Genomic DNA, 26,878 nt, shown 5'->3' on the forward strand with positions numbered 1-26,878 from the left:
TTCAAAGGACCTGATAAATCTCTTGTTAGGGTAATGCAGCTGATACCTTTAAGTTGAAACCAATGCTCATTAGCTATTTCGAAAATCCTAGGACTCAGGAATTACACTAAATCTACTCTGCCTGTGCTCTGTAAATGTAACAACAAAGCCTGGGTGTCAGCACATCTGTTTATAGCATGATTTACCAAATATTCTTAAGCACACTGTTGAGACCTATTGCCGAGAAAAAAAAGATACTTTCAAAATATTACGGTTCACTGATTGACTGACAATACACCTGGTCACCCAAGAGCTCTGATGGAAATGTACCAAAGATATTAATGTTGTTTTATGCCTGCTAATTCAACATCCATTCTGCAGCCCATGGATCAAGGAGTAATTTCGACTTTCAACTCTTATTATTTAAGAAATACATTTTCTCAGGCTATGACTGCTGAGGTAGTGAGTCCTCTGATGGATCTGGGCAAAGTAAATTAAAAAACCTTCTGAAAAGCATTCCCCATTCAAGATACCATTGAGAACATTTCTTTGATTTATGAAAGAAGTTCAAAATATCAGCATTAGCAGGAGTTTAGAAGAAGTTGACTTCTAATCCTCATATATGATTTCGAGCGGTTCAAGACTTTAGTGAAGAAAATAACTGCAGATGTGATGGAAATAGCAAGAGAACTAGATTAGATATGGGGCCTAAAGATGTGACTGAATTGCTGCAATCTCACGATAAAACTTGAATGGGTGAGGAGTTGCTTCTCATGAATGAGTGAAGAAAGTAATTTCTTCAGATGGAATCACCTCCTGATGAAAATGGGGTCAACATTGTTGAAATGACAACAAAGAACTTAGAATATTCCATAAACTTAGATGATAAAGCAGTGGCAGAATTTGAGAGAATTGATTCCAATTCTGAAAGAAGTTCTACTTTGTAAAATACTATGAAACAGCATCACACACTACAGAGAAATCTTTCATGAAAGGAAGAGTCAGTGAATGTGGCAAACTTCATTGTTTTAAGAAATTGTGACAGCACCCCCAAACCTTTAGCAACCACCCTCCTGATCAGTTTGTAACCATCAACATGGAGGCAAGACCCCACACCAGCAAAATTATTCTAACTTGCTGAAGGCTCAGATCATTGGCAGTATTTTTTATCAATAAAGTGTTTTAAAATTAATGTTCGTACTTTTTTTAGACATAATGCTATTGTATACTTATAGACTGCAGTATAGTTTAAACATAACTTTTATATGCACTGGGAAACCAAAAATGCCCATGTGACTCACTTTGTTGCAATGCTTGCTTTATTGTGGTGATCTGTAATCAACCCCAAAATATCTCTGAGGTATGCCTGTATTTCATTTCTTTTTATAGCTGAATGAATTTCTGTTGTATTGATGTACTGCATTTTGTTTATCCAGTTATCACCTGATGGGCATTTGGATCTTTTCCACTTTTTGACCATTGTGAATGGTGCTGCTATGAACAATTATAAACACGTTTTTCTATGAGAATGTTTTACAGTTCTTTGGAGTAATATACCTAGGGGTGGAATTGTTGGGTTGTATTTTAACTCTATGTTTAACTTTTTAAAGAACTGCCAAACTGTTTTTCACAGCAATTTTATCATTTTACGTTCCCACCAACAATGTACAATACAATACAATTGTTTTGTATTTTTTTTTATTATGGTCATCCTACTGGGTGTGAAGTGGTATCTTATTGTGGTTTTGATTTACCTTCCCCTAATGATTAATGCTTTTGAATATCTTTTTATGTGCTTATTGGCCATTTGTGTAACTTATTTGGAAAAATGTCTAGTAAAATCATTTGCTCATTTTTTAATTGGGTTGCTTACCTTTTCATTGTTGAGGTCCTCCTTATTTTAAAAGGAAACAAATCCAAGAGGACTTTAGTTACATAGAAAATGTTCTTTTTCTTGGCCTGGGTGGTAGTTACCTGGATATGTTCACTTTGTGATAATTTGTGCCCTTATATATATTTGTCAGAAATGAGGATGTGTTTCCTTTTCTGAATGGGTTATATTCTTAGGGCTATTATAACAAATTGCCACAAACATAGCAGCTTAAAACAAGAGAAATTTACTCTCTCACAGTTCTGGAGGCCTAAAGTCCAAAATCAAGATGTTGGTAGAGCCATACTCCCTCAGAAAGCTCTAAGAGGGAATCCTCTGCCTTCTCCAGTTTCTGGTGGCTCCTGATGTCACTTGGCATTCCATGACATGTAGACACATGGCATTAATCTCTGACTTCATCTTCACAGGGCCTTCTCCTCTGTATTTCTGGTTTCTGTGTGTAGATGTCTTAAATCTAATTTTCCTTTCTCTTATAAGGAAACCAGTCATTGAATTTTTAGCCCACCATAAAATAGAATGACCTAACTTTGAGTTTCTTAACTTAATGATGTCTGCACAGGACCTATTTCTAAATTAGGTCAAAGTTTACATATACCGTGGATTAGGATTTGGACATATTTTGGGAAAACATAATGCGACCCCCTACATGGAATATATGTTATGCTTCAGTTTTTTTAATAACTTTAAGAAATAAAATGGAAAACAATTTTAGAAAAATGTGGTAATCTGGGTTTTTGAGTCAAAAGATCTGTAGGTTAGAAATAAATAAATTCATAGGATGCTCACCACCATAAAAATGAGAAATTGTTAATAAATCTTTTAACAATATGCTCATTAATTTAAAAAATTACAGTTAGATAGAAGGAAAAGAAACTTTTAAAACTAGGCTTTCCAGGGATATGTATCTGTTTCGGGTATTTTTTTCACTTTTGAGAAGAAGCTAATGAGAACAGTTTTATGTATACATATGTCAAAAATATTTTTTAAGACACTAAGGAGCATGTGTCTTGGTATTGTTAAATACAGAGAGCGCTATTAAAATGTCCAAAAGCATTTTTTCTGTTCATACTGTTACCCATGGTGCATTCTTGTTTTTGTCCTTAAATCATTAATAATGTTGTAATTTGGGCATTTGGAACACTGTGATCTCTACCTTTGGTCTTGTTTCCAACCAACTGAGAATTCAGGCCATAAGAGAAATATTATACCTAACACTTAGCCTCAGCATCTTTCTTTGTATTTTAATACGACATGTAGTTTATGACCAACCTTGCTGAGTTTCATTTCATTTATCTGTTAAATAAGTATGTGAATGAAGAAATCCTTTCTACCTAAGGGTGACATTTGATTCAGTATATTAAAAGTCATTTGAATTCCTAAACATAAAAATGTTGGTAGGATGTAACAGTTTTGTGAAAAGCAGTTTCAATATGAGAACATATGAATTTAAAAATTTGTAGCACAATGGCTTTATTCAGAAGGCTAAAAGCTTAGAAGCCCATTTTCTGGACCCTAATGCTATTCTGGTATTTTATTTTATTTTCTTTTTTTGGATAGTGCTGTCTGTTAAGAAATAAATGACAAGGCTTTGATTCACCACATTCTCAAATTGTCTCCATTATAAAACATGTTGTCAAAGATAAACCTTGGAAATTTTTATAGGTAGCATTGTATGAAGGTTTTGAATAAGTCCTAGTTATTTCACAGGAAGTATATCTTAAAAAAAAATCACTGCTTTACTTGACATGTGTTTTTTAATAAAACAACTTAGTCATTTTTAAGTTGATTGGAATTCACCCAAAAAGTCATTACTTATTGGTAATAGGTTAAAAATTAAGAGAGTCCAATTTGTGAAAATTTTAACAAAGCTCTTTTTATACTTTTAAAGTAGTAAAGGGCCAAATATTTCCCAAAGTGTTGACATAAATTGTGTTACTGATCTTTGATCATGATGTAGAATAGTAGTTGCACTCAAGACATGAAGGAGAAATGTGCTACAGGGTTTGGCTCTGAGATAACCAGCACGCAGCAGAATCACTCACCCTAATATCTTTTCCCTCTAAACACCAGGCAAAGCTGTCAGTTTGTGGATGGGCAAGCTGGTGCCTCCTTCAACTCTGCCCTCCTAATAAGACCATTCTGACACAAAGCTGCAGTTATTCTTTGATGACATCACCACCATCTTGCCCTTATTCTTATTTGCATAATGGGAGACTTTGACTTTAAATCTGACCTAGCAATGAAAGTTCAGTGTGAGTTCTGTGTCATGTTTTTATCCTGCTTTATTTTTATTTTCTGGTGGTGCCTCTAACACAGACATAAAATTAGGAAAATAGTTTCCAACTTGAAATATTGAGTCCTCTTAGGAATTTTTTTACATATTTAATTGCCTGCCTAATCAACTAGGATTACCCAAACTAGGTCCCCTGATATCTATCCCTAACTCACTTTTAGATAGCACAGACCTCTTTAATGATTAAATAAAATAAACAACTTAGGATTGTTAGTATTCATAAAATACACAAAGACCATAATCACAATTACAATAATCATTTATGGCCCTTGAGATTTTTTTCTTTCCTTTTTTCTTTAACATTATAGATTAGTTAATTTGATTATGCCTTACATCCCACAAGTGGCTACAAATTCTTTGAGGGTAAGGCCAATATTTTTTTCACCTTTTAATCTCTTAAAGGTCTTCTAACTTTCTTTGCACATGGTGGACTTTTATTAATGTTTGCTGAATGAATAGAACATATAATATATTCACATATATATATTTATTTACATATTTGTTATCCACATATGGAGCAAGCCCGGTCTTTCTCTCTTACTCTCTGTCCTTTTTACATTTTAATATCTTTTGGGGAAAAAAAGTAAGAAGAAAACATTGAGTCATGTCATTGTAGCCATCTATTTTTTTTTTCAGCTACTCTGCCTCATTTTTCTTCCTCATCCTTCCTCTAGCCACAGTGGAGAAATAAAGTTATGTGGGGACTAATTATGAAACTAAACAATCTCTCAATTCCCTTCTGTATTTAAGACTGTCTCCTTTCCTCATCTTGGTTTCACTCTCTCACACTCTAACCCTGCTTCCTGGCAGGGATCACACCACGGCAGGCCCTAAGCCTCCTGTTCCATGGGTCTCTCTACCAGGACAGGAGCGTATGCCAAGGTGCCAGCCTGAGATCAGAGTTGAGTGCTCTGATTGTTTCTCCTAATGTGAATCAACTGTGGCCAAGAGGGAACCTAGATGCTCATGTCAGATTCAATGCTCTGTGCTGGGCTTGTCAGCTGTGGCCTGGGTGGCAGAACTACTTAAAAACAGGGCAACACCTTCTGAAACCCTTGGTTTGAGTAGGATGGGTGCCAAAAGAAAGTAGTTGCTGATGTCAGATGAAATGAGAGGGCCAAATTAAATAATAGGTGAGGTTTTTTCATACCTTCCAACTATAGGATTCTATGATTTGTTACTAAAGCTGTCAAATATAAGGAAGTGACCAATAATTACATGCAGGTTCTCCTAAACTCAGCAGTTTTTTTATACCTATGGTCAGTCAAATGGATTTCTCTTGCAGGAATGATAATATATAACCAAATATTATTATACATACACCATGTTAGAATAAAGAGTGAACACTATCACTAGAAACCTGGAAGCAGATTTAAATACCAATAAATACTCTAGGTTTTGAAAAGAACCTCTTTATTCTGCCAGAAAAAAATATATATATATATATTTCTTAAAATAATTTAGAAAGGCTTTTTGGTAGTGTTTTTCTTTTTCTGACAACTTTTTGTTTAATCTTTGTAAGCCATTGAAAGCTTTGAAGTTGGCCTATACCTATGTGTAGGTAGTATCAATAGACAGAAAATATCACATTTAAAAGGACAGTAAAATGACCTTTTACTAGAATGAGCTACTATATAGAACCCTCAGAATACTGACTGTTGCCTCATAAAAGGATCCATCCTAGTCTAATGCTACTTAATTATCCATACATTTTTATAACACACACTCTTTCTATAACTACAAGTCTTAAAAAAAACAACTCATAACATTATGTGATGTATTATGGGCTTCGTAAAGCATTTGGGCAATATTTTTTCTGGAAAAATGTTTCATAGTGAACATGCATATCCCAGACATTTTACCTTTATCTTAAATTATTTCATGTGATTTTACTACCTTGCTTTTGCTAGAATTAAGAGTTTTTCTGAAAGCTTATTCAGTGTCAACTAATATTACTTTCCCTTTGCCATTTTTGTAGATATTGAGTTTTTTTCTTTATGCCATCAGAAAGTTAAAGTTTAGAGCAAGGATATTTTGTTGCAAGAGTCTTTTTGGGAGTAATATTTTTTTTTTTTTTTTTTTTTGAGACAGAGTCTCGCTTTGTTGCCCAGGCTAGAGTGAGTGCCGTGGCGTCAGCCTAGCTCACAGCAACCTCAATCTCCGGGGCTCAGCGATCCTACTGCCTCAGCCTCCCGAGTAGCTGGGACTACAGGCATGCGCCACCATGCCCGGCTAATTTTTTATATATATATCAATTGGCCAATTAATTTCTTTCTATTTATAGTAGAGACGGGGTCTCGCTCTTGCTCAGGCTGGTTTTGAACTCCTGACCTTGAGCAATCCGCCCGCCTCGGCCTCCCAAGAGCTAGGATTACAGGCGTGAGCCACCGCGCCCGGCCTGGGAGTAATATTTTTAAGTAAGTTGAAGTTGTTCTGAGAAATGTACATCTAAATTAAAATATAACTTAAGTAACTGATTTGGCCGTTTTAAAAGGAGATATATATATATTTTTTTTTAATTTCTTTTTCCTTTATTTTAAAAAGGAGATATATTAACATAGAATCTTGAATTGTGCCATTGAAGCCAAAAAGAAAAATGGTGGCTGGGTAAGGTAGTATAGAATTGTAGACTTGTATGAGATAATAATTAGACTCAATAAGACACCTTTTAAAAAAGAATATTATTCATATTATACATTCAACACATTTCACTGAACACTTGTTTTGTACCAATTAGTCCATTAAGTTCGGGTTCTCTTGAAATTAACAAAACCATGACTTAATGTAACTTAAGCAATACAGAATAATGTAGAATAACATGTAACATAAAAGAGTCCACATGAAGACAGGTCAGTGCTGGTGGCTCTATCATCATCATAACCCCATGGTACTTCTGTCTTTCTGCTCCACCACCTAGCACGTCACTTCTTTCAAGTTCACCCCATAGTCCAACATGACAGTTGAAGCTGGTCTTAGTCTGCTCAGGCTGCCATAGCAGACTACCACAGACTGCATGGCCTTAACAACAGAAATTTATTTTTCTGCTATTCTGGAAGCTACAAGTCCAAGATCAAGGTGCTGTCAGGTTGGTTTCTGGTAAGGCCTCTCTTCCTGATTTGTAGATGGCCATCTTCTGGCTGTGTCCTCATGTTATCTCTTCTCTGTGTATGTAGAGTACGAGGTCAGAGAAAGAGAGATATCTGGTGTCCTTCCTCTTCTTATAAAGACACTAAACCTATCAGATTAGGGCTCCACTCTTATGACTTTATTTAACCTTAGTTATGCCCCCAAAGGTCCTGTCTCCAAATGCAGTCACTTTGGGGGTTGAGGCTTCAATATATTAATTGGGGGGGGGGTGAAATTCAGTATAGAACAGAACTCTAGCTATTATGTAGGCATTCATAATTGTGGGAAGGAGAAGTGTAGAAGAAGGAAGGACAAAAAAAAGCAAGCTTCTCAGTTAAATCAGTTCTGCATAGGAGTTTCGGGGATGTCCTATACAACACTTCCACTTACCTTTCACTGATCAGTATTTATAGTCATAGAGCTAAACATATGTACAAGTTGTCTTCTAGCCATGTGTACTACTGCCCCAGGTAAAGATCTTATTACTATTAATAATGAAAAGGGATAAATAGCTATTAAGAGTTAACAAGCCATTTTTGTCATATCTAGAAATTGTGCCAGGCAATGAGAATGAGAATATGGTTCCTAACTTTAAGTACTTTAAGGATATCCCAATCTGAAAGAAAAATAGTGCATGTAAACTAGTTACCTACAATATAAAATGATACATCCTATGGGATAGATGTGTAAAAGTTCTATAGGAGCACAGAGTAAGAATGGTTAACAACAGGAGGAGTTGGGGAGGGTGACCTTGAGATAGTTTTAGAAAGATGGATGAGAGTTCACCAGGCTAAGAGGTGAAGAAAAGAATTTCAGAGGGAGGGGAAAATTTTAGCAAAAGTTCAGACAAGAATACAGGATGTTTCAGAAAACTTCAGATATTAAAGGATGACCATAACTTGACATTCGGAGCCAGGAGTGGTAAAGAGAGTGAAAGGTGGAATGATGCCTCATGTTAATGGGTCTAATATGCTATTTAAGGAGTGGGACAGCATTTATTTGGGTGATGGACTGATTAACGGTTCTGTAAGTGTGTTTGAGTGAGTGAGTGAGTGTGTGTGTGTGTGTGTGTTTTAATACAAGAAGCCCTTTTGAGGAAATGTGGTATTAGATTCCACTGATGTCACAAGGTGTGGTTTTTATGTTATTATCATTTCAGTTGTGCTGATTTCTAAAGATCCAAATAACAACTTAAAATCAGAGAGTTGCAAAAATACATGAAATGTTTTTTGTTCACTTTTTGATGGTTTGTTTTCCTTGCTGATTTATTTGAGCTCTTTGTAGATTCTGTATATTAGTCCGTTATCAGATATATAGTTTGCAAATATGTTCTCCCATTCTGTAGATCATCTATTTATGCTATTGATTATTTCTTTGCTGTGAAGAAGCTTTTTAATTTAATTAAATTCCATTTATTTCTTTTTGTAATTGCTATATTTGCCTTGGAGATCTAAGTCATACATTTTTTGAATAGGCTGATGTCTAGAAGAGTTTTTCCCATGTTTTCCTGTAGAATGTTTATGCTTTCATGTCTTACATTGAAGTCTTTTATCAATCTTGAGTGGATAAAGAAAAGAAACACACACACACACACACACACACACACACACACACTCACACACCATGGAGTACTACCCAGCCATAAAAAGGGATGAAATAATGTCTTGTGCAGCAACTTGGATGGAACTGGAGACAATTATACTAAGTGAAGTTTCTCAGGAATAGAAAACCAAATACCACATGTTCTCACTAATAAGCAGGAGCTATGCTAAGAGATATAAAGGACATTGGAAACCAAGAAGGGAGGAGGGTGGAAGGGAGTGAAGGATAAAATCTTACCTATTGGCTACAATTAACACTATTCTGATGACAGGCACACCAAAAGCCCTGATTCGAACATTATACAAGGTATCCATGTAACAAAAATATTTGTACCACCTTAATATTTTGAAATAAAAAAATGTACATTTTCCTCTAGAATTCTTATGGTTTCATTCCTTAGATTTAAGACTTTTATACATCTTGAATTATTTTTTTGAGTGGTGAGAGATAGGAGTCCTATTTCATTCTTCTGTATATGGCCATCCAATTTTCCCAGCACCATTTATTGAATAGAGATTCTTTTTTCTTCAGTGTATGTTGGTATCTGCTTTGTCAAAGACCAGTTGGCTGTAAGTAGATTGTTTTATATCTGGGTTCTCTATTCTGTTCCATTGGTATATGTTTCTATTTTTGTACCAATCCTATGCTGTTTTGGTTATTATAGCCTTGTACTATAGTTTAAAGTCTGGTAATGTGTTGCTTTCAGATTTGTTCTTTTTGCTTAAGACTTCTTTGGCTATTCAGGCTCTTTTCTGGTTCCAAACAAAGCAAAATTATTTTTTCTACATCCATGAAATATGACATTGGTATTTTGACGGGGATTGCATTGGATATGTAAATCCAATGCAGGGGCAGGGGCAATGTATGTGACCCTAACAATATTTGTACCCCCATAATATGAGGAAATAAAAGGAAAAAAAAGAAAAGAAAAAAATAAATAAATAAAACTAGAGAACACCACCTCAAAAAAAAGTATTAGAGAAGTATGTTAATTAATATATCTTCATGATAATTATATGGAGAAAATTTAAAAGCACTTTTGATTATAAAATACTACAAACAAACAAGAAAATTATGAGGACTAATATGACAAATAACCGATGTGCCCACTACCTAGCTTTGTAAAATCTAAACATTTTCCTGTAATTATTTTGTTTTTCATAAGACTAAAACTTCATTAGGATTTTTGAGAAGGCACAATAATGAGGAAATCTCTTCTTCACTTGAGTTCCAAACCAACTGGGAAATGACAATGAATGAGACTGGCTCACAGCTGATAAATGCAATTCCACTACTGACCCCCAGCCTAGGCTGACTTACCTTCTAGCACCAGGTGAGAGCCTGGCACTGGAAGAACAAAGCAAATTCTTTTATCTCTATAGGCAGACTCGCTTCTAAGAGAAAATGAGAAAGAGAAGACTGAGCTATCCATACAGTTTCTCCTTCCAGACTCACCAATTAGTAAGCGTGAAAGGAGAGTAGGTTTAGAAATAGACTAAGAGAAATCTTATAGCCAGTAAAGCACTCTACACATGGGAGGAAACATTAGGAGTGGGAAGTAAGCATTTTCCTCTAAAAATATACAAAGTGAAAGGCACATTTTAATTTTCTTTTGGAGTCTGTTTTTTTCTACCTCTCCTCCCAGTCCAGAGGTAACCTCTACCCTGAGTTTTAAGATCTTTGTATATAACAAGTACTTAGTCACTAGTGTTGTAATTCTAAGTATCAGAATGCTTCCATTTAAGGGAAATATTGGCTGCCAGTTCTTGGGAATATTGCCTATAACATCTGTATTTACTTCAATTTTGAGATACTCTCATAGACTAATGGAAAGAATGTAAAAGATGATGCTACTAGATAGGAATAGAGTTTGGATCCAAGGATGTTACTGCTCAACTAATGTTTTAAGTGCTAAAAGATCATCATGGTTTTAGCAACAACACTTATAGCTAAGAAAACAAAATTTAGAGTTATCTCAAAACAGAAAAGAAAACATCAAAAAGTTATCTCTTTCCTCTGGAAAAAAAAAAAAAAACAAGCATTCTACTGACCTTTGCCTTCCGAAATATTTCAACATTCCAGACTACTGAGACTTTTCTTCATCTCTTATAAACAAACCCCAATGTCCTTTAAAATGCTTTCTGATTTATCTTCCAAATGTTTCCAGGTGAATAAAACGTTATATTTGTTTGGCTTATTATTTTCTCTTGATAAACTAGACAAGTTTTAAGTTGAACAGAGGTACCAAAAAGCTTGTGAATGAAGGGAATGCTTGGTAGTGGATGATATAATGGAAAATTGCTATAATAAGTAGCTAGGAAGGGAGAGAAATTATACAGAATCATTTTAGTTTAAATGGCAGTGTATTATTAAGGACAGTGCTGAGCCATCCAGAAAAATAGCCTTTTACAGAGTATAGGAAAATCAATAATGGCATCTCTGGACTATGAAATTGCTAGTTAAACCTTCGAGGTGACTCTAGGATGAGCAATTGTTTTCTTATAGATTTTTTTTTGGTTGGGGTGTACTTTTAGAGTTTGCATAGTATTTCATTTTGTTAGTTAGCTTCATGAAGGCCTTAATTTATTAATGTTAATGATTGACCACTTGTGTGTTAGACCAGAAAGTATTTAGATAAGCATATTCCATCTAAAAGGAATGCTATAAATCTGTATACTTTGCTTCCTGCTTCTGAGAAATATGGCAGATAAAACATGGGGGGGAGGAGGTCAAGGCAAGTTAAATATAACACCCCTTTGGGGTCTGTAGCAAAATAAAATGTAAGTAGACCTCATTTTATGTGTTGATTGTAGTCTTAAAACCTTACATAAAAATTAAAACATTTTTAAAAGTCTAGGCATACTCTATCTTTGAAAGAATGTTGTAACTGACTTAAAATGCCAGCAGCTATTTTCAATCTGAATAATCACAACCTAATTTAATGGATTTTTATATGTTGAAATTTCCTAAGTGAGAAATAGCTGTTGTATGTTATATGTGATATCATATTGCATATGAATGATCACATATTTGAAAAAGCTTTAAACTTTTACTCCTCAAATTTCAACAATTTAAATAAATGCTTTGAAGTAATATTAATATGTATATTTAAAAATGTTATGGTTATACTTTTCCATTTGTTTACACACACACACACACACACACACACACACACACATGTTTACATTTAAGTGTATTTTCACCAAACAATTTTAGCTCTAAACTCCAAATTATACAATTAGGGAAAAAGAGAATGGCTTTTTGTTTTTCTTGTACTATTTGGACATTAGGTAACCAGATAATCTTTTTTTCATATTTTTGGAATGTCATTCGTTCAATCCCAGTATCAAATCTTACCCAACTACCCTATACAGTCTTTCCATTGATGCCCAGGAGGGGTGGGGAACCTGTGGCCTTGGGGCCACTGTGGCCTTTTGACTGAATCCGAATTTTACAGAACAAATCCTTTTAATAACGATATTTGTTCTGTGAAGTTTGGATTTGGTTGAGGGACCACACTTAGGGATCTAGAGGGCCACATATGGCCTTGAGGCTGCAGGTCCCCACCCCATTTTATCAGTTTACATACAATTTCTTCTTAGTGAACACATTGAAGCAACACATTGCCAGGCCTAAGGTTATTTTTGTTAGTATGCACAGCAAGTAGTTTCATGGGTCACACAAGCAAAGAGATAGCACACAAGGTTAAAGAAATGATTTTCTATTTCCTAATTCCACTGGAGTTGTTAAACATATAAACAAACAAAAAGAGAAATAGTATAACTCACTATCCCCAGTGAAGCAATGAAAGTATGTGAAATAATAACTGTCTCCCATGAACCCACACTTGGACATGTGTATGGCCTTTAAAAGCCCACATCGAAATTATCAGAAAATATTAGCCATTTAAATAGTATAGGAGAATCGACAATGGAATTTCTTAATGCCTGGAATTTGAAATTGCCAGTTAAGTCTACTACGTAAATTGAAAATCATTTATTTTACGGTGCATTATTTACCTCTTTACTTTCCTGACCCTCTAAAATACTTGTGCACACTAACAAAAATGGCCTCAAAACTGGCAATGCCTTATTGTCTTTTATATATATGTATATATATCAAAGATGTATACGTATATGTATATATATAAAAGACAGTATATATATATATATATCACTGAGAAGAAATTATATGTAAATTCATAAAATTTACTGAAAAGATTCTTTTAACAAAGATACCATTTTTATTCAGGTTCTTATGCATGCAAAGACTTCATATATCATATTCCTGGGTACATACTTGAATAGAGTGCCACACTGCTTTGTTTTGAAGTGTGATACGCCTTCCCATATGCAGTGCTCCATGCTGTGCAGTCACAAAAATTAATGAGTTCAGCACTCAGGATGCCAAGGCAGCTGGAGAACGGAGTCTTGCTTTCATGCTGCTTGCACAAACACACAAGTTGTGTTTCCCACAGTGGGATCCAGGGAACCCTGGAGTTCTGCAGCTTTTTTATCCTGTAAAACACAGATCCAAAAGATGATGCTGACTGGGTGGAGGAGGTTAGGTTCTGAGACTGTTTAAGAATTTCAGAGATCAAGAAGAGTAAGGATAGTCTGACAGGAGCTAGCAAAGCTGGCAATTATTTGCGGTGGGAGGGTATGGGAAAAGAGCAGATGTCTGTAGATACTACAAAGGAAAATAAACACTATGAAAGAATAAACTTATGTAGAAAAATTTTAAAGGGGGATTTTTTAACAAAGAATGTTTGGGAAACACTCTTTGGGAGTTTAGTATTCTGGGCAGCACTTAAGAAAGGGGACAAGTTATTACAGCCAGAATGACCTCTATACTAAAAGTCTTTATTTTTTTATTTATTCCTTCCTGTTCCATTTAACAAACTTGTATTAAACACCTACTACGTGCCAAGAATTATTTCTACCAGCCATTTACAAATAGACACATACACACACACTCATTTTGAAGTTCAAATACCATTTGTAATAACTGGAGGGCCACAGGACTTTAACACTAAAAGTCAAAATAATTCACTCACTACAGCAAGCTGAAGTTAAAAGGCAGCTTCCAGGATAAAACTTGGAAAAGGCTTGAATACTGAGGTGTTTATTTGGATTGGCTTTTCTGGACTTTGCTGATGGAGGTAGATATCTTGCTGACATATTACATCATTTCTGATGAAAGAACTTTGGTGAGATTTATTGAGCCAAATTTTCTTCTTACATAACTGTATAGGGAAATTCCAATTGTTTGAAGAAGATACTGAATTAGATATATTATTTTTTACAGCAAATATAGGTTTCCTGTATTTGAGATTATGGTGCCATTTCCAAGTGCTTGTGTTGATTTTGTACTCTTTGATCAAGGCTCTACTACTATTTATTTTAATTCTTTTTATTTCTCATATCTTTATCACTAGAGATCTTTGGTTCCTCCTTCTTCTCAAGAGTGCAGTACTATAAATAATCATTTCGTATTTCAAATCAACTGGAATGATGTAGTACTATAGTTTTTGGACAGATTCACTTATATTCTGAGTTAGGTTTTATCTTCTGTAGCAACCATGTATATCAAAATTGAGATTTAACTCACTTAGCCTATTAAGAGTAATTAAACTAATTAAGATTTCAGATCCTAGGACTATAATAAAAATATTTTGTTATATATTAAGGAAAAGGGATTCCAACCTTCATTATGTTTTATTATTAAAATGCTTTTCTTCCAACCCCCTAGATCAGGCATCCTCAAACTATGGCCTGTGGGCCACATGCGGGTATTTTTGCCCATTTGTTTTTTTACTTCAAAATAAGATATGTGCAGTGTGCATAGGAATTCATTCATAGTTTTTTTTTTAAACTATAGTCTGGCCCTCTAACAGTCTGAGGGACAGTGAACTGGCCCCCTGTTTAAAAAGTTTGAGGACCCCTGCCCTACATGGCCTCAAAATTTAATTAAGAAGAAAAAAAGTCAATTTGGAGGTATTGAAAACATTTAATGTATCACATTATTAGTTACAGTTAACATACAGTTAACAGACTTTAAGAGTTTATACCACTCAAACAGATGTGAATGAACTCTTTCTACCAGGAGGCTTTGGCACAGAGGTCAGAGCTCTGGATGTACCAGTGCTTAGGTTTGGGAGTAGAGGAGGCTCTGCAGCTCTGCAGCATAGAGACCACACTGCCTAGGTGTGTTCTCTGACTCTCTCAGGTGGCTCAGGACTCTGACTTAATTAGTATGGCCTGAATATATTAGAAAGACTCACTGTCTGGTCACCCTGTCTTTGTAATAGACTTGCAAACCTTGGCATAGGTTAGAGGGGAATAGATTGTCATTGGAATGAAAGAAGACCTGAGTTGCTATTGGCTTAGATCCTGAGTGGTATCATAAGTACACACTCCATCTTGAGGAACTGAGGTGAGAACCCAGGGGACCTAACTAAAGGACAGGTGCCATCTGCATTCTCCTTCATGTCTAGCTCTTCCACTGGGAAAGCCTGACACACTCATCTTAGATTTTCTTTACACGTATCCTGGCAGCCAGGTTTAGAAACACAATTTGCTGTGGAAATGAGTCGATGAACCCACTTCCCCACCTCCACTCATGCAACATCTCTGTATCACTTTTCAAGATAAAAATCATCATTGGAATGAGGGAAAAGTCTTCTTCTGAAATAAAACTCAACTACCCAATGGTAAATTGACTCTTTGAATTCTACTTATGAAATATATTAGCTCATTTATTGAGTATTCTTTGTTGCTACATGCATAATTTGTATATCTCACAGCAACCGATACCAGAAAGTTATTTGTAAGCTCCTTTTAAATATGATAAACAGGCTCACAGAGGTTAAGTCACTTGCCTTATTTTTTTGTGGCTAAGTTGTAAGCTCTATGAAAGCAAGAGGATCATCTTTTGGCAACTATATTTCCAGGGCTTAGCATATATTCAATCTGGAATAGAGACCTGGTTATATTTGTGGAGTAGTTAAATATATTATTTGATAAATAATATAGTTGAAAGGACTAGGTTTAAATCCTGGTTCATACACCTCCAAAGATCACCATCTTTCCATATCGCCAAGGAATTTGCTATAAAAACCATTAATTCACTGCAAAAACATAAGTATTTTTATCTTTTACCCTAATCTGGTTTCATTATTTCACTCTTTATATTAAAAATAGTAAAAGTCATGTTAATTGCATGATTTCTCCTATTTCTAGATTGGATAAACATGTGCAAGAAGTTATGAAAGAAAGGAATAATTTTTTTTCTAGTTTATTTTTTTAATTTATTTTTTCAGCATATTATGGGGGTACAAATGTTAAGGTTATGTACATTGCCCTTGCCCCCCCACCCCCCTTGAGTCAGAGCTTCAAGCGTGTCCATCCCCCAGTTGGTGTGCATCGCACTGATTATGTATGTATATACCTGTCCCCTCCCCCCTACCTGCTCGACACCCAGTAGATGTTATTCCTATATGTCCACTTAGGTGTTGATCAGTTAATACCGATTTGCTGGTGAGTACGTGTGCTGCTTATTTTTCCATTCTTGGGATACTTCACTTAATAGAATGGGTTCCAGCTCTATCCAGGAAAATACAAGAGGTGCTATATCACCGTTGTTTCTTATAGCTGAATAGTACTCCATGGTATACACATACCACATTTTATTGATCCACTCATGTATCGATGGGCACATCAACTCACGCTGGGTAACAGACTTGAACATTAGGTGTAAAACTATTAGAATTCTAGAGGAAAATGTTGGAAATACTCCTCTAGACATTGCCCTAGGCAAAGAATTTACGAAAAAGACCCCAAAGGCAATCACAGCATCAACAAAAATAAATAAATGGGACCTGATCAAATTAAAAAGCTTCTGCGCAGTCAAGAGAGAAAACAGACAACCCACAGAATGGGAGAAAATTTTCGCAAGCTACACATCTGATAAAGGGCTGATAACTAGAATATATTTAGAACTCAGGAAAATCAGCAAGAAAAAATCAAACAACCCTATCAAAAAGTGGGCAAGGACATGAACAGAAACTTCTCAAAAGAAGACAGAATAATGGCCAACAAAGATATGAAAAAATGTTCTACATCTCTAATTATCAGGGAAATGCAAATTAAAACCACAATGAGTTATCACTTATCTCCAGTGAGAATGGCCTTTAAACAAGTCCCAAAACAATAAATGTTGGCATGGATGTGGAGAGATAGGAACACTCTTGCATTGCTGGTGGGACTGCAAACTAGTTCAACCTCTGTGGAAAGCAATATGGAGATACCTTGAAGCGATACAAGTGGATCTACCATTTGATCCAGCAATCCCATTACTGGGCATCTACCCAAAAGAACAAAAGTCACTCTATGAAAAAGACACCTGCAGTCGAATGTTTATAGCAGCACAATTCACAATTGCAAAGATGTGGAATAATGTTTTAATATGTCTCCCTTGTCACCATTTATTTGATACCCTCTTGTCTTGGGCTTCTAATGTTTATACATAATATTCAGAATTCCATTAGCTATTAAATATTCCCATCTAGATATTGCAAGATCAGGATTTCTGGACCACCTGATCAAAAACAACTTTCTTCATTAAGAAACAAGCAGACTGCAATGACCCTCTTGGAACTCAAAGGTGTGTAGAGGAAGCAGCCTTCTTTCAACCAGAGTGAAAGCTCTCTGGAGATGCAGAGTCTGTCACTTCCATTCAGCTTTCCCTGCCACTCTCAATTTTTTCAAAGCTACAAGATGATTAAGAGTCCCATGAGCCATTAGAGTATTGTTTTGAGCTGGGTTATTATTTTTATTTTTATTTATTAGACCAACTCAATAGCACTCTAGTTACGGAAAACCTATGATTGATCTCAAAAGACCAATGTTGAAGTCCTGTCTCTGCCATTAATAGCAGCCTAGCCTTGGACAAATCACTCAACTTCTCTGAGCTTCAGTTTCCTGATACCCAAAAAAGACAGGAATGTCTACTGCCCTGCCTAATCTACACAGATTACTGAAGAGTACAATACAACTATTAATATGAAAATGTTTGTAAGCAAAAAACACTACAGAACTTTAGGTTGCTTCTCCCTCTCTTTCTCTCGTCTAGCTGTCTTATATATCAAATTCCATTCTGGGGTATAGAAATTGCACAAAATGATTTCGTCCATGAGAGATAACCTTCACTATCAACAACCCATTTTCCTCTTCAGTTTTTAACCCTTAGATATACAGCATATATAACCACATTTGAAGGGGAGTGAGCCTTTTCATTTCTTTTCTACCTAAACATATATCTTCTAGCCAAAGTCCCTCCCAGAACTTTGATCTGGAACCTATAGCCATGACACCTCTCCTTTCTCAGCCTTCCCCCAACATCCCCACCAGGCCACTGCCAGTGCAGAAAAGCCTCCTCACCCAGTTTTCCTAGGGAATTACATGGACTAAGAAGTGGCCTCTCTTCTAAACCCATCTGCATATCACCTTTTACTAGCCTGTTCCAGTTTAGGGCTAAGCTACAAACATTGAAATCAATGTGAAGGGTGGTTAGTACTTCCTGAGCTTCCTTCTCCTCATCTTCAGAATGGTCATGATAATGATATTTAATCATAGGGTTATTGGCAAATTTATGTGAGACTAACACATAGTAAATACACAATATAGTTATTATTAGCAAGGGAAAAAAGCCTCTCTCTTGCTGGTACATATGAAGTCAGAATTTACTTTTGACTATTGTCTATATTTCCCATCATTTTTATTATTTTCTGTATGTTTGCTTTTTTGTTGTTGTTGTTTTGGCTTTGGTTGTGAATAAGTACAATTTTGCTTTACTTCTAGTACATAAAGTTCCAAAACAAGTTGGTATAACAAAATGAACATTGAACTAAAAGTTGTGTAAAGCTGTTTTTAGTATTTACTCCTTCAAATCAAAAGAACAAGATGTAAACTATGTTTTTTATGTCGTGTTCTGTGCTTCAGTCTCCTTGGTGCGTCAGAAAACATGAAAGAGGCTGATTTACAATCACTTCAGGCAAATTGCCTGTACAATTCTAAGGACAGGAAATGAAAAAAAAAAAAAAAAAGTGCAACACACACCCCTGAACATTCCACACAACATGTAGAATAAATAAACAGGCCCCAAAAGGAAACCAAAAGTTCTTGGTCTTATGTTGAGGGGGAACCATGAATGGCTTTTGGCAGAGAATAAAAGATGATGACATGCTGGAAAAATCCTTCCAGGGGTTAAATTGACCTTGATTAAAAAGAATCCCTTTCCCCTTTTGTCTAAAGCATGGTGAGTACTTTTAATTTAAATAACTTCCTTTACCTGCATTGACATTATGAAAAAGAAGTACTGTGTTACAAACCTGTGCTTCTCAAACCTGAACCGGATTGTATCTTGCCTGGGGATCTTGTTGAGATGTATTAGAAGATACCGATTTGGGAAATCTAGGAAGGGCCTGGGATTCTGCATTCCTCACAAGCTCCCAGGAGATGAAGATGCTGCTGTTGTATGGGCCATAGCTGGTGTTCAGTCACCTTCTTCAACAAAATAATGGGTGATGTAGTTCTGGTCTTTGGCTGTTGAACAGTGGTTTTCAATTGTGGGAAATTTTGGCTCCATGGGAATTTGGCAGTGTCTAAAGACTGTCTGATCATTACAATTCAGAGAGTGCTACTGGCTTCATGTGGGTAGGGGCCAGGGATCCGCTAAACACTCTCCAAAGAACAGGATAGCCCCTCATAAAAAAGACTTTTCTGAACCAAAATGTTAATAGTGCCAAAGTTGAGAAACGCTGCTATAGAAGTACATTTTGCACATTTCTCATATCAAAAATAGTCTGTTGAAATTGCTCAAAAAATAAATGAATAAAACCTGTGAGGAAAGGATAGGAGCATGTGTTGCAGTCATGTGTCACTTAACAATGGGGATACATTCTGAGAAATGTGTCGTTAGGTGATTCCGTCATTGTGTGAACATCATAGAGTGCACTTACACACACCTAAATGGCAAAGCCTACTACACGCCTAGGCTATATAGTGTAGCCTGTTGCTCCTAGGATACAAACCTATACAAGATGTTAGTGTACCGAATACTGTAGGCAACTGTAACACAAAGGCAAGTATTTTGTGTATTTCAACATATCTAAATAGAGAAAAGGTACAGTAAAAATATGAAATGATGATCTTATAGGACACACTGTTGGATATGCATTCCATTGTTGACTGAAATGTTGTTATGCAGTACATGACTGTATTTAGTTTTCAGTAAAGAGTAAGTAGTGTTTAAAACTGTCTTCGAATACATGAAAGACTATTATGCAGAAGATGGGAACCAGCTGTTCTCCATCACCCTGGAAGAATGAACAGGAAATGTACATAAAAGGACCTGTGCTATCCATCCCTTCTTTTTTTTGCTTCCTTCACGCCAGCCAGGCAAATCTCTTCATAATCTTGCAACCATATTTGTCTCGTCCTGCATCTTATTACTTGTAGAGACCCTCCAAAATCCTGGGCACACATTTTCTTCTCACTGCCAAGTCTCCTCCCCTAAAAATCTAACTTGAAAATTTCTATCTCCATAAAGTCTTCCTTAACTAAGATGAAAAAGTTACCAGTTCATCTCTAACTACAGCTGCCATACATCTTCCTTCAACATTTTACCTTTCAGTATACAAATCTGTTATTGCCCATATGTGTATAAGGAGCTGTGCTAGATTTTGATAAGGGATAAGAGAGATGAGTAAGAAAGTCCCTGCTTTTAAGAACTTTCCAATCTAGGAGAATATAATCTCACACAGATAACTGTAATGTAGATAGCATTTAATAATGATCTCTATGAGAGATTTCTTTAAAGAAAATTTAAAAAGGTTTTAGTAGTTAAAAAGATTACTTCTAGGAAGGGAGACACAAAAAGAATTTATAAGTAGATATATACAAGTATATATTTTTGCTTGTTTCCTGGAAGAATAAATTTTCTCCAAGTTAAGTTGCAATCCTGTGCATCAAATAAGCACTTAATATTGTTACCAAAATTTGAAGATTATGAATTAGCCTGGGTTTAGACTATATTTATTGGAAAGTTTCTAGTGAGTAAGGATTAAGAGATTAGAGTAATTTAATATACTTGAAATCTATAAGACCAGGAAAGAGAATTTCTTAGGATCCATGTGGCTATATTGTGGCCTTAACAAAGGAGACTGAATTTAACCTCCCCTGGATGTACCTTATGATGGTCTGTGATTTTATAAGGCAGTACTCTTTGGGAATAATACTTAGTTACATCTAGGAGGGAAATATTCTGGAACTTCACAAGTACACTTTAAAAAAACAGTACCAAGAAAGGAATTTGGCACCATCCATTTGAGAGAATAATTCCAGAATTTATTAAGAGTTTTCAATACCTGGACTACACAAAGAAATTGAAAGGAATTAACCCTCATTGAATATGTAGTATGTGCCAGGCATTGAGTAAACTCTTTAGATGTATCATCTGATTTAATGTCGACAGCAAACTGTGTGATTGTCACCAAAACAACATTGTAAGGAGCCCCGAGCATATTAGAATAAGCTTCCACCCATTTCTTGATTAAGAAAGGGAAACAAATCTCAGGCCTGTATAGAAAGCCATCCCTGGGTGGAGATGATCAGTTTGCCTTTCCTTTTAGAAGCAGCAAGAAAAAAAATTTTTTCTCATGAGGCTTTAAATGATGATATTTGCATCCTGTGTGGTTGAAATGAGAAAATGAGGCTGTTTCCATTTCATTGGTTTGCTCTGGGGGTCACTACTGGAAAACTATCTGCAACTGTGTTAGTCGTGTATGAGTATGAGTTTTTGCCAGCTCTTTCCTGCACATTCTGAAATCTTTAGCTCTAGGAATGATGCAAATACTAAATTGCTATGGAACTTTGTTTGAATGTTAACATTTGTATTCTTTAAAGCCATTATGTTGATTTTCAGCAATACAGTTAATATTGAAGACCTTCCTTGAGGTTCTCATTCTCTGAGCTTTATTGCTTTTTTTAAAAAACAGTAATAACACAGCTTTCAATGGTTACCTTAAGAATGCCTTCCATAATTCAAACCATGATGGAATCTTAGTTAACATTGTGTAACTGGCCTTTGTTTTATTTTCCCTCCTAAAGTTATTCTAGGCTTCTGCGCATCATTCAATGTTGATGTGAAAAATTCGATGACTTTCAGTGGGCCAGTGGAGGACATGTTTGGATATACTGTTCAACAGTATGAAAATGAAGAAGGAAAATGGTAAGTCAGTGAGTTTGTTGTTGCTGTTTAGTTATTTTACAGGATAGTGGAAAATATTACTTGACTACAGTTTGTTTTATGAATGAAACTTTGACAGAATGAATCATTTATGGTAGAAAATGCAGTCAAATCGTTTGGTGATGGAAACTGACTTAAAGTAAAAAAGGAAAAATTTCTTGGCAATATTAGAGGAAGTGGTTAGTGACTTCTCTTAAAGCCTGAATTGACCTCAAGGAAGATCCTTTCCAAAATAGTCTTTATTTGGTAATTATGTTATTTTGGCAAGAGTTTCTCAATTGTTCTCATTTTAGAGTAGCTTGAATACACTAGGCTGAAATTTAGCAGGAAGATTTAGAAGGCAGATGAAAATGGTGCCTTGAAAGGGTTAATATTGCTTCCATAATTTGAGGCATATTTTTGGGCTTTCCTGATCTACTGAGTTTGGTCTAATATCTAATGAACCTCACTGGAGTTCTTTTATACACATTTAAACCTTTTTATTGGTTAAGTTCATTTGTAGGTATGATTTTTAAAGCATATTTAACTAGCTAAAAATTGTACAAACTGAATATTAGAACTCTTTTGCTTTATATTTAAGATAATTTTTAGCAAATGTGATTGTCTAATTGTACATTATAGAAAAAAGAGGTAAATTTTGCTTCAGTTTAATAGCATAAGCTAAACAAGTCTATTTTTCTAATAACTATAACAATAAACAGAAAGAGATTTATATCTACTTGGATAACAGAGGTTTATCAGTCTATCATACTTATTTCACAGATAAAAAGGTGTGATTTTTCTGTATTTCACTTTATCTTTTAGACTTGGTTAATTTGATAATAATTCCCTAAGACTATCAAAAGTAATAATTTGAGTTATCACATTTTCTAAGTACAAATGTCATGTGCTAGGCGTAAACTAGAATGTGTGGAGGTGCTTCAGCCTTCTACTCTATTTGCAAATATCTCAGATGAGAAATCTAATAATAGATTATGAGTTTTTAGATCCTCTGTCCTTTTCTCCTATATTCTCCCTCCACTCTGCACCCCAGTTTTTAAGGTTAAATGAGTAAAGTCCTCCCTCTAGACAATTTTATTCTTTTAGGAATTGTACCTGCCATGGTCGGGCTTCTCTTCATGCATAAGCTATAATGAACTAAAATGCACTATGTGTTTTTCATAAAAAACTTAACTTTTTATATTAAATACATATGAGTTAATTTTTACTAATTGTTAATAGTCACATAAGTTTAGAAGAGAGATATAGTAAATAGCAAACTTTAAGAGAAATCACCTACAAAATAAAGTGTATTTTTAAAGAAGAGTCAAATTTTATTAAAATATTTTACACAATTCTCATTTTCCCTTTCTGATATGGGGAGAATCTGTAAGTGTCTTCTCTTATCCAGTCCCGTTTCTCTGATTTTGGAGCAGTCTGATGTCAGAAGTCCATAATTATCTGAATGGACTTCGGTAGAGTAAAAGGGGATACTTCTTCTTAGTAGTGTCAGTGCATCCATTTGTTCTCTTCAATCTCTGTCTCTCATTATAATAGCCTATCTTAATGAGAGATTTCCACCTTCTAAATTCTCCAAGCCCTCTCTTTCAAGGAACCAGAAGGCAAATGAATGGGAAACAGAAATCAGGTTTGAATGAGTTCTTGAAGTCATGATGAATATCCTTCCCAGGGTTGTTTTATCTTTGTAAAAGGTGAAAATATAGACGAGAAAAAGAAAGACAGGTCAACTTTAGGAAAGAAACAAGAGTGTGCAGATTGGATAGTAAGAATATGGTTACGAAACAAAAGATGTTGCTAATGTTCTGTCTGAATGAATCTGTACTGAATTGAACTTTGGGCAGATCATTTAGAATTCCATATACATTTGTGAGGTAATGTTAATAATAAGACTTTAATGTCTTTGAGATCAGAGACCATGCTTTATATATCTTGTTTTAACCCACAAAATCTAGCTTAGTTGGCACCATAAATGTTCATTGGCAAGTTAAACGTTTTCTTTAGCCATAGCATAAATATGAATCAATAAAGCAACAAGTATTATGTAATATATCTTGTGTCTGGCATTATGCTAAATTCCATGGGAGATATAAGTATATTAATAAAACAAATATAAATATATTTGTTTAGAGTAGAGAGTTTAGAGTAAAGTTTGTTTAGAGTAAAGTTTGTTTAGAGTATATATGAAATAATTAGGAACAAAGAACAGCTCCAAGCAGTGTGGAATAGACTATAAATCAATGGGAGTTCGAAACAGGAGGAGATGATTATTTGTTCTTGAAATGAGCCTTGAAAGATGACTTGACTTTTAATAACAGGGGGAAAAAAATGTCACTCTAAGCTGGGAGGCCACATGAGCAAGGGCATAGACTTGAGAATAAGTGAGTGTGTTGGTAGATAAACTGGTCTTATACTGGGAGGGTAGAAGAAGGAAGGATAATGGCAAACCCTAAAAGCCAAACAAAGAATCCTGGAGCAAAGAGGAAATCGAGAAGCCATTGTAGGTTGTTGTTTCATGAAAATTAGTTTGAGAAGTTACATATAGATTGGATTGGACAAAGGAATGTCTGAAAACTAAGGAATATAAAGGCAAGCAAGAATTTTAATCTAGTACTTAGGGATGAGGCCCCAGGTTGGATTAGGGACAATTGGAATAAAAGAAAGGTATACCCAAGATAAATTCAGATGAATCATTAAGTCTTGGTGGAAGTTTGGAAATGACTAATGAAGGTATAAAATAGGTCAAGTATGTGCTAAAATTTCTGAACTGGCTCATTGGGAAATGGGTAGTCATTTACAGAGAAAGGAAAATCTATTTTATCAGGAAGTTGATGAGTCTTTTTTTAAACAGCTTGAGTTAAATGTAATATCTAGGTAGTTGGAAACCTCAAACTGGAATACAGATATGAGGGAGAAGTTAATGTTAGGGGAAATGCCTAGAGAAAAAGGACTAGTTTGAGTGCCCACCTGTAACCCTCAGCTTTGCCACCCTATCTAGCCTGGGACATTAAACATAATATGCACTCAATTATTATTTGTTGGCTGAACAGCAATCTAATTGAACACTCTGTTACCATCAATGAAAAAAACAGACATAAAAAAATAGAGTTAAAATATTTTCTCCTAGGGAAACATAACTACTTATGGGCAGAGCTGAAAATAGATCTCAAGTCTCTCCACTCCCAGCCTTGTGCCTTTTTCTTTACTAGAACTATATGAAAAAGTAAATGTTGATAATAACTGTCTTTGTGTAATAGTAAGTTCCAGACTTTACATATTAATATATGTGTGAGAGGTTGTGAGCATTTGAATATAGACGATATCAGACACCTTGTTTCTATTTTTACTTTCCATATTTATAGTGATTTTATGGAAAAGTTGTGAAAAAAATCAGAGCAGCCAAAAAGATGAGGCCAACTTAATTTAAAAGTAAGCAAATACAAATACCTAAATTTTCAAACCTTTAATGATGGCATGGTAGCAGCATATTGTTCTAAAGAGATCCAGACACTGGTTATGCAAAATATATTGTAGAATATGTTTGAACACTCTGTAAATGTTTATAAAATCAGATAGAATGCAGACTTAGTTTGAGAAATGCACTATGGAGTCATTCATATTTTAGGGAACATGAATTTTATTATTTAATTATCTCCAAAAGTGGACACCTGCTTAAATAATATTTGCTGCTCATGTTTTGGAAGTTCATCCACCTCATATTTAAAAAATTTAAAAAGAAGTTCTCCTGACCCATCTTACATACATTTAGTATGCCTAAAGGAGCACTTGTTGGCCCGTTATACATGAAGTCTGTGTATTTGTAAAACATTGCTTTAATTCTTTTGCAAGAATTAAAAGTTGAAAGAAAAGGTAGCCCTATGTCCCCTTTACCTTTCAGAAGTTTACTGTAAAGTACAATTTATTTTATACCCTTTTCTCAGAAACCACATGCTTTTTCAGTAGCAGAACACATTATACCTCTAATTAAAATCAGCCGTTGTTCATATGGTTAGCATGAGCTGCAGCATCCAAGTAATTGTGATGTGGTTCAGAAGAATTCAGAAGGAACATAATTGGCTTAATAATTTTGCTTCAAAGAGAAGAAATTTAAAAATGCTCAGCACTGCACAAGACTTCCAGATTTCCAGACTTGGTGGTATTCATCAGCGTGGCAACGTCTCGGCCACATGGGAACATTGGAGATGTTGGTTTGGGGCTTTCCACTCTCTGCTGTTCCTTTGCTTCATTCTTTCCAGCCTCTGTGACTACTCTTTTAATTCCTCTTCAAGCAACCTCTCTTGGGGGCTTCAGTGACTTCAAGAGACCTGCTTTCTCAAAGGAGATTTTAAAGATCCCTCACTAACCAATCCTCAACCCAATGTACATCAAAATATGTTGACCTCATGCCTCTCACCTAGAGTATCCTGCCTTATGCCAAGTAGGGCTACCAGTGGGCTCACATGATTGAGGCCCTATTTCTAATGTGTGTGTGTGTGTGTGTGTGTGTGTGTTAAATAAAACCTATTCAAGCTTGGAGGGAAAAGACATTTCAAAGGTTCTATAAATGATTCTGTTACAGATTTTAATGTGTTTATTTTACATTGCCTTTTGAAGTTTAAATTTTTTCTTTGCCAAACTTGTCATTTTCTTGGCTCACCTCACTCCCACCCCTCTCTACCTTT

The 26,878-nt window shown here is 35.3% G+C and overlaps 1 protein-coding gene across 1 annotated transcript in view; it reads left to right on the forward strand.

Moving 5' to 3' along the window:
• Positions 1 to 26,878, forward strand: part of ITGA1 (integrin subunit alpha 1) — a 153,897-nt gene that overhangs the window by 34,622 nt on the left and 92,397 nt on the right. The window contains exon 2 of the mRNA XM_012740408.3: positions 22,061 to 22,181. Coding sequence (XP_012595862.2) covers positions 22,061 to 22,181 — 121 coding nt within the window. The remainder of the gene's footprint in view (positions 1 to 22,060; positions 22,182 to 26,878) is intronic.

Source organism: Microcebus murinus, chromosome 11, assembly GCF_040939455.1.
Source record: "Microcebus murinus isolate Inina chromosome 11, M.murinus_Inina_mat1.0, whole genome shotgun sequence".
Taxonomy (NCBI): Eukaryota; Metazoa; Chordata; class Mammalia; order Primates; family Cheirogaleidae; genus Microcebus; species Microcebus murinus.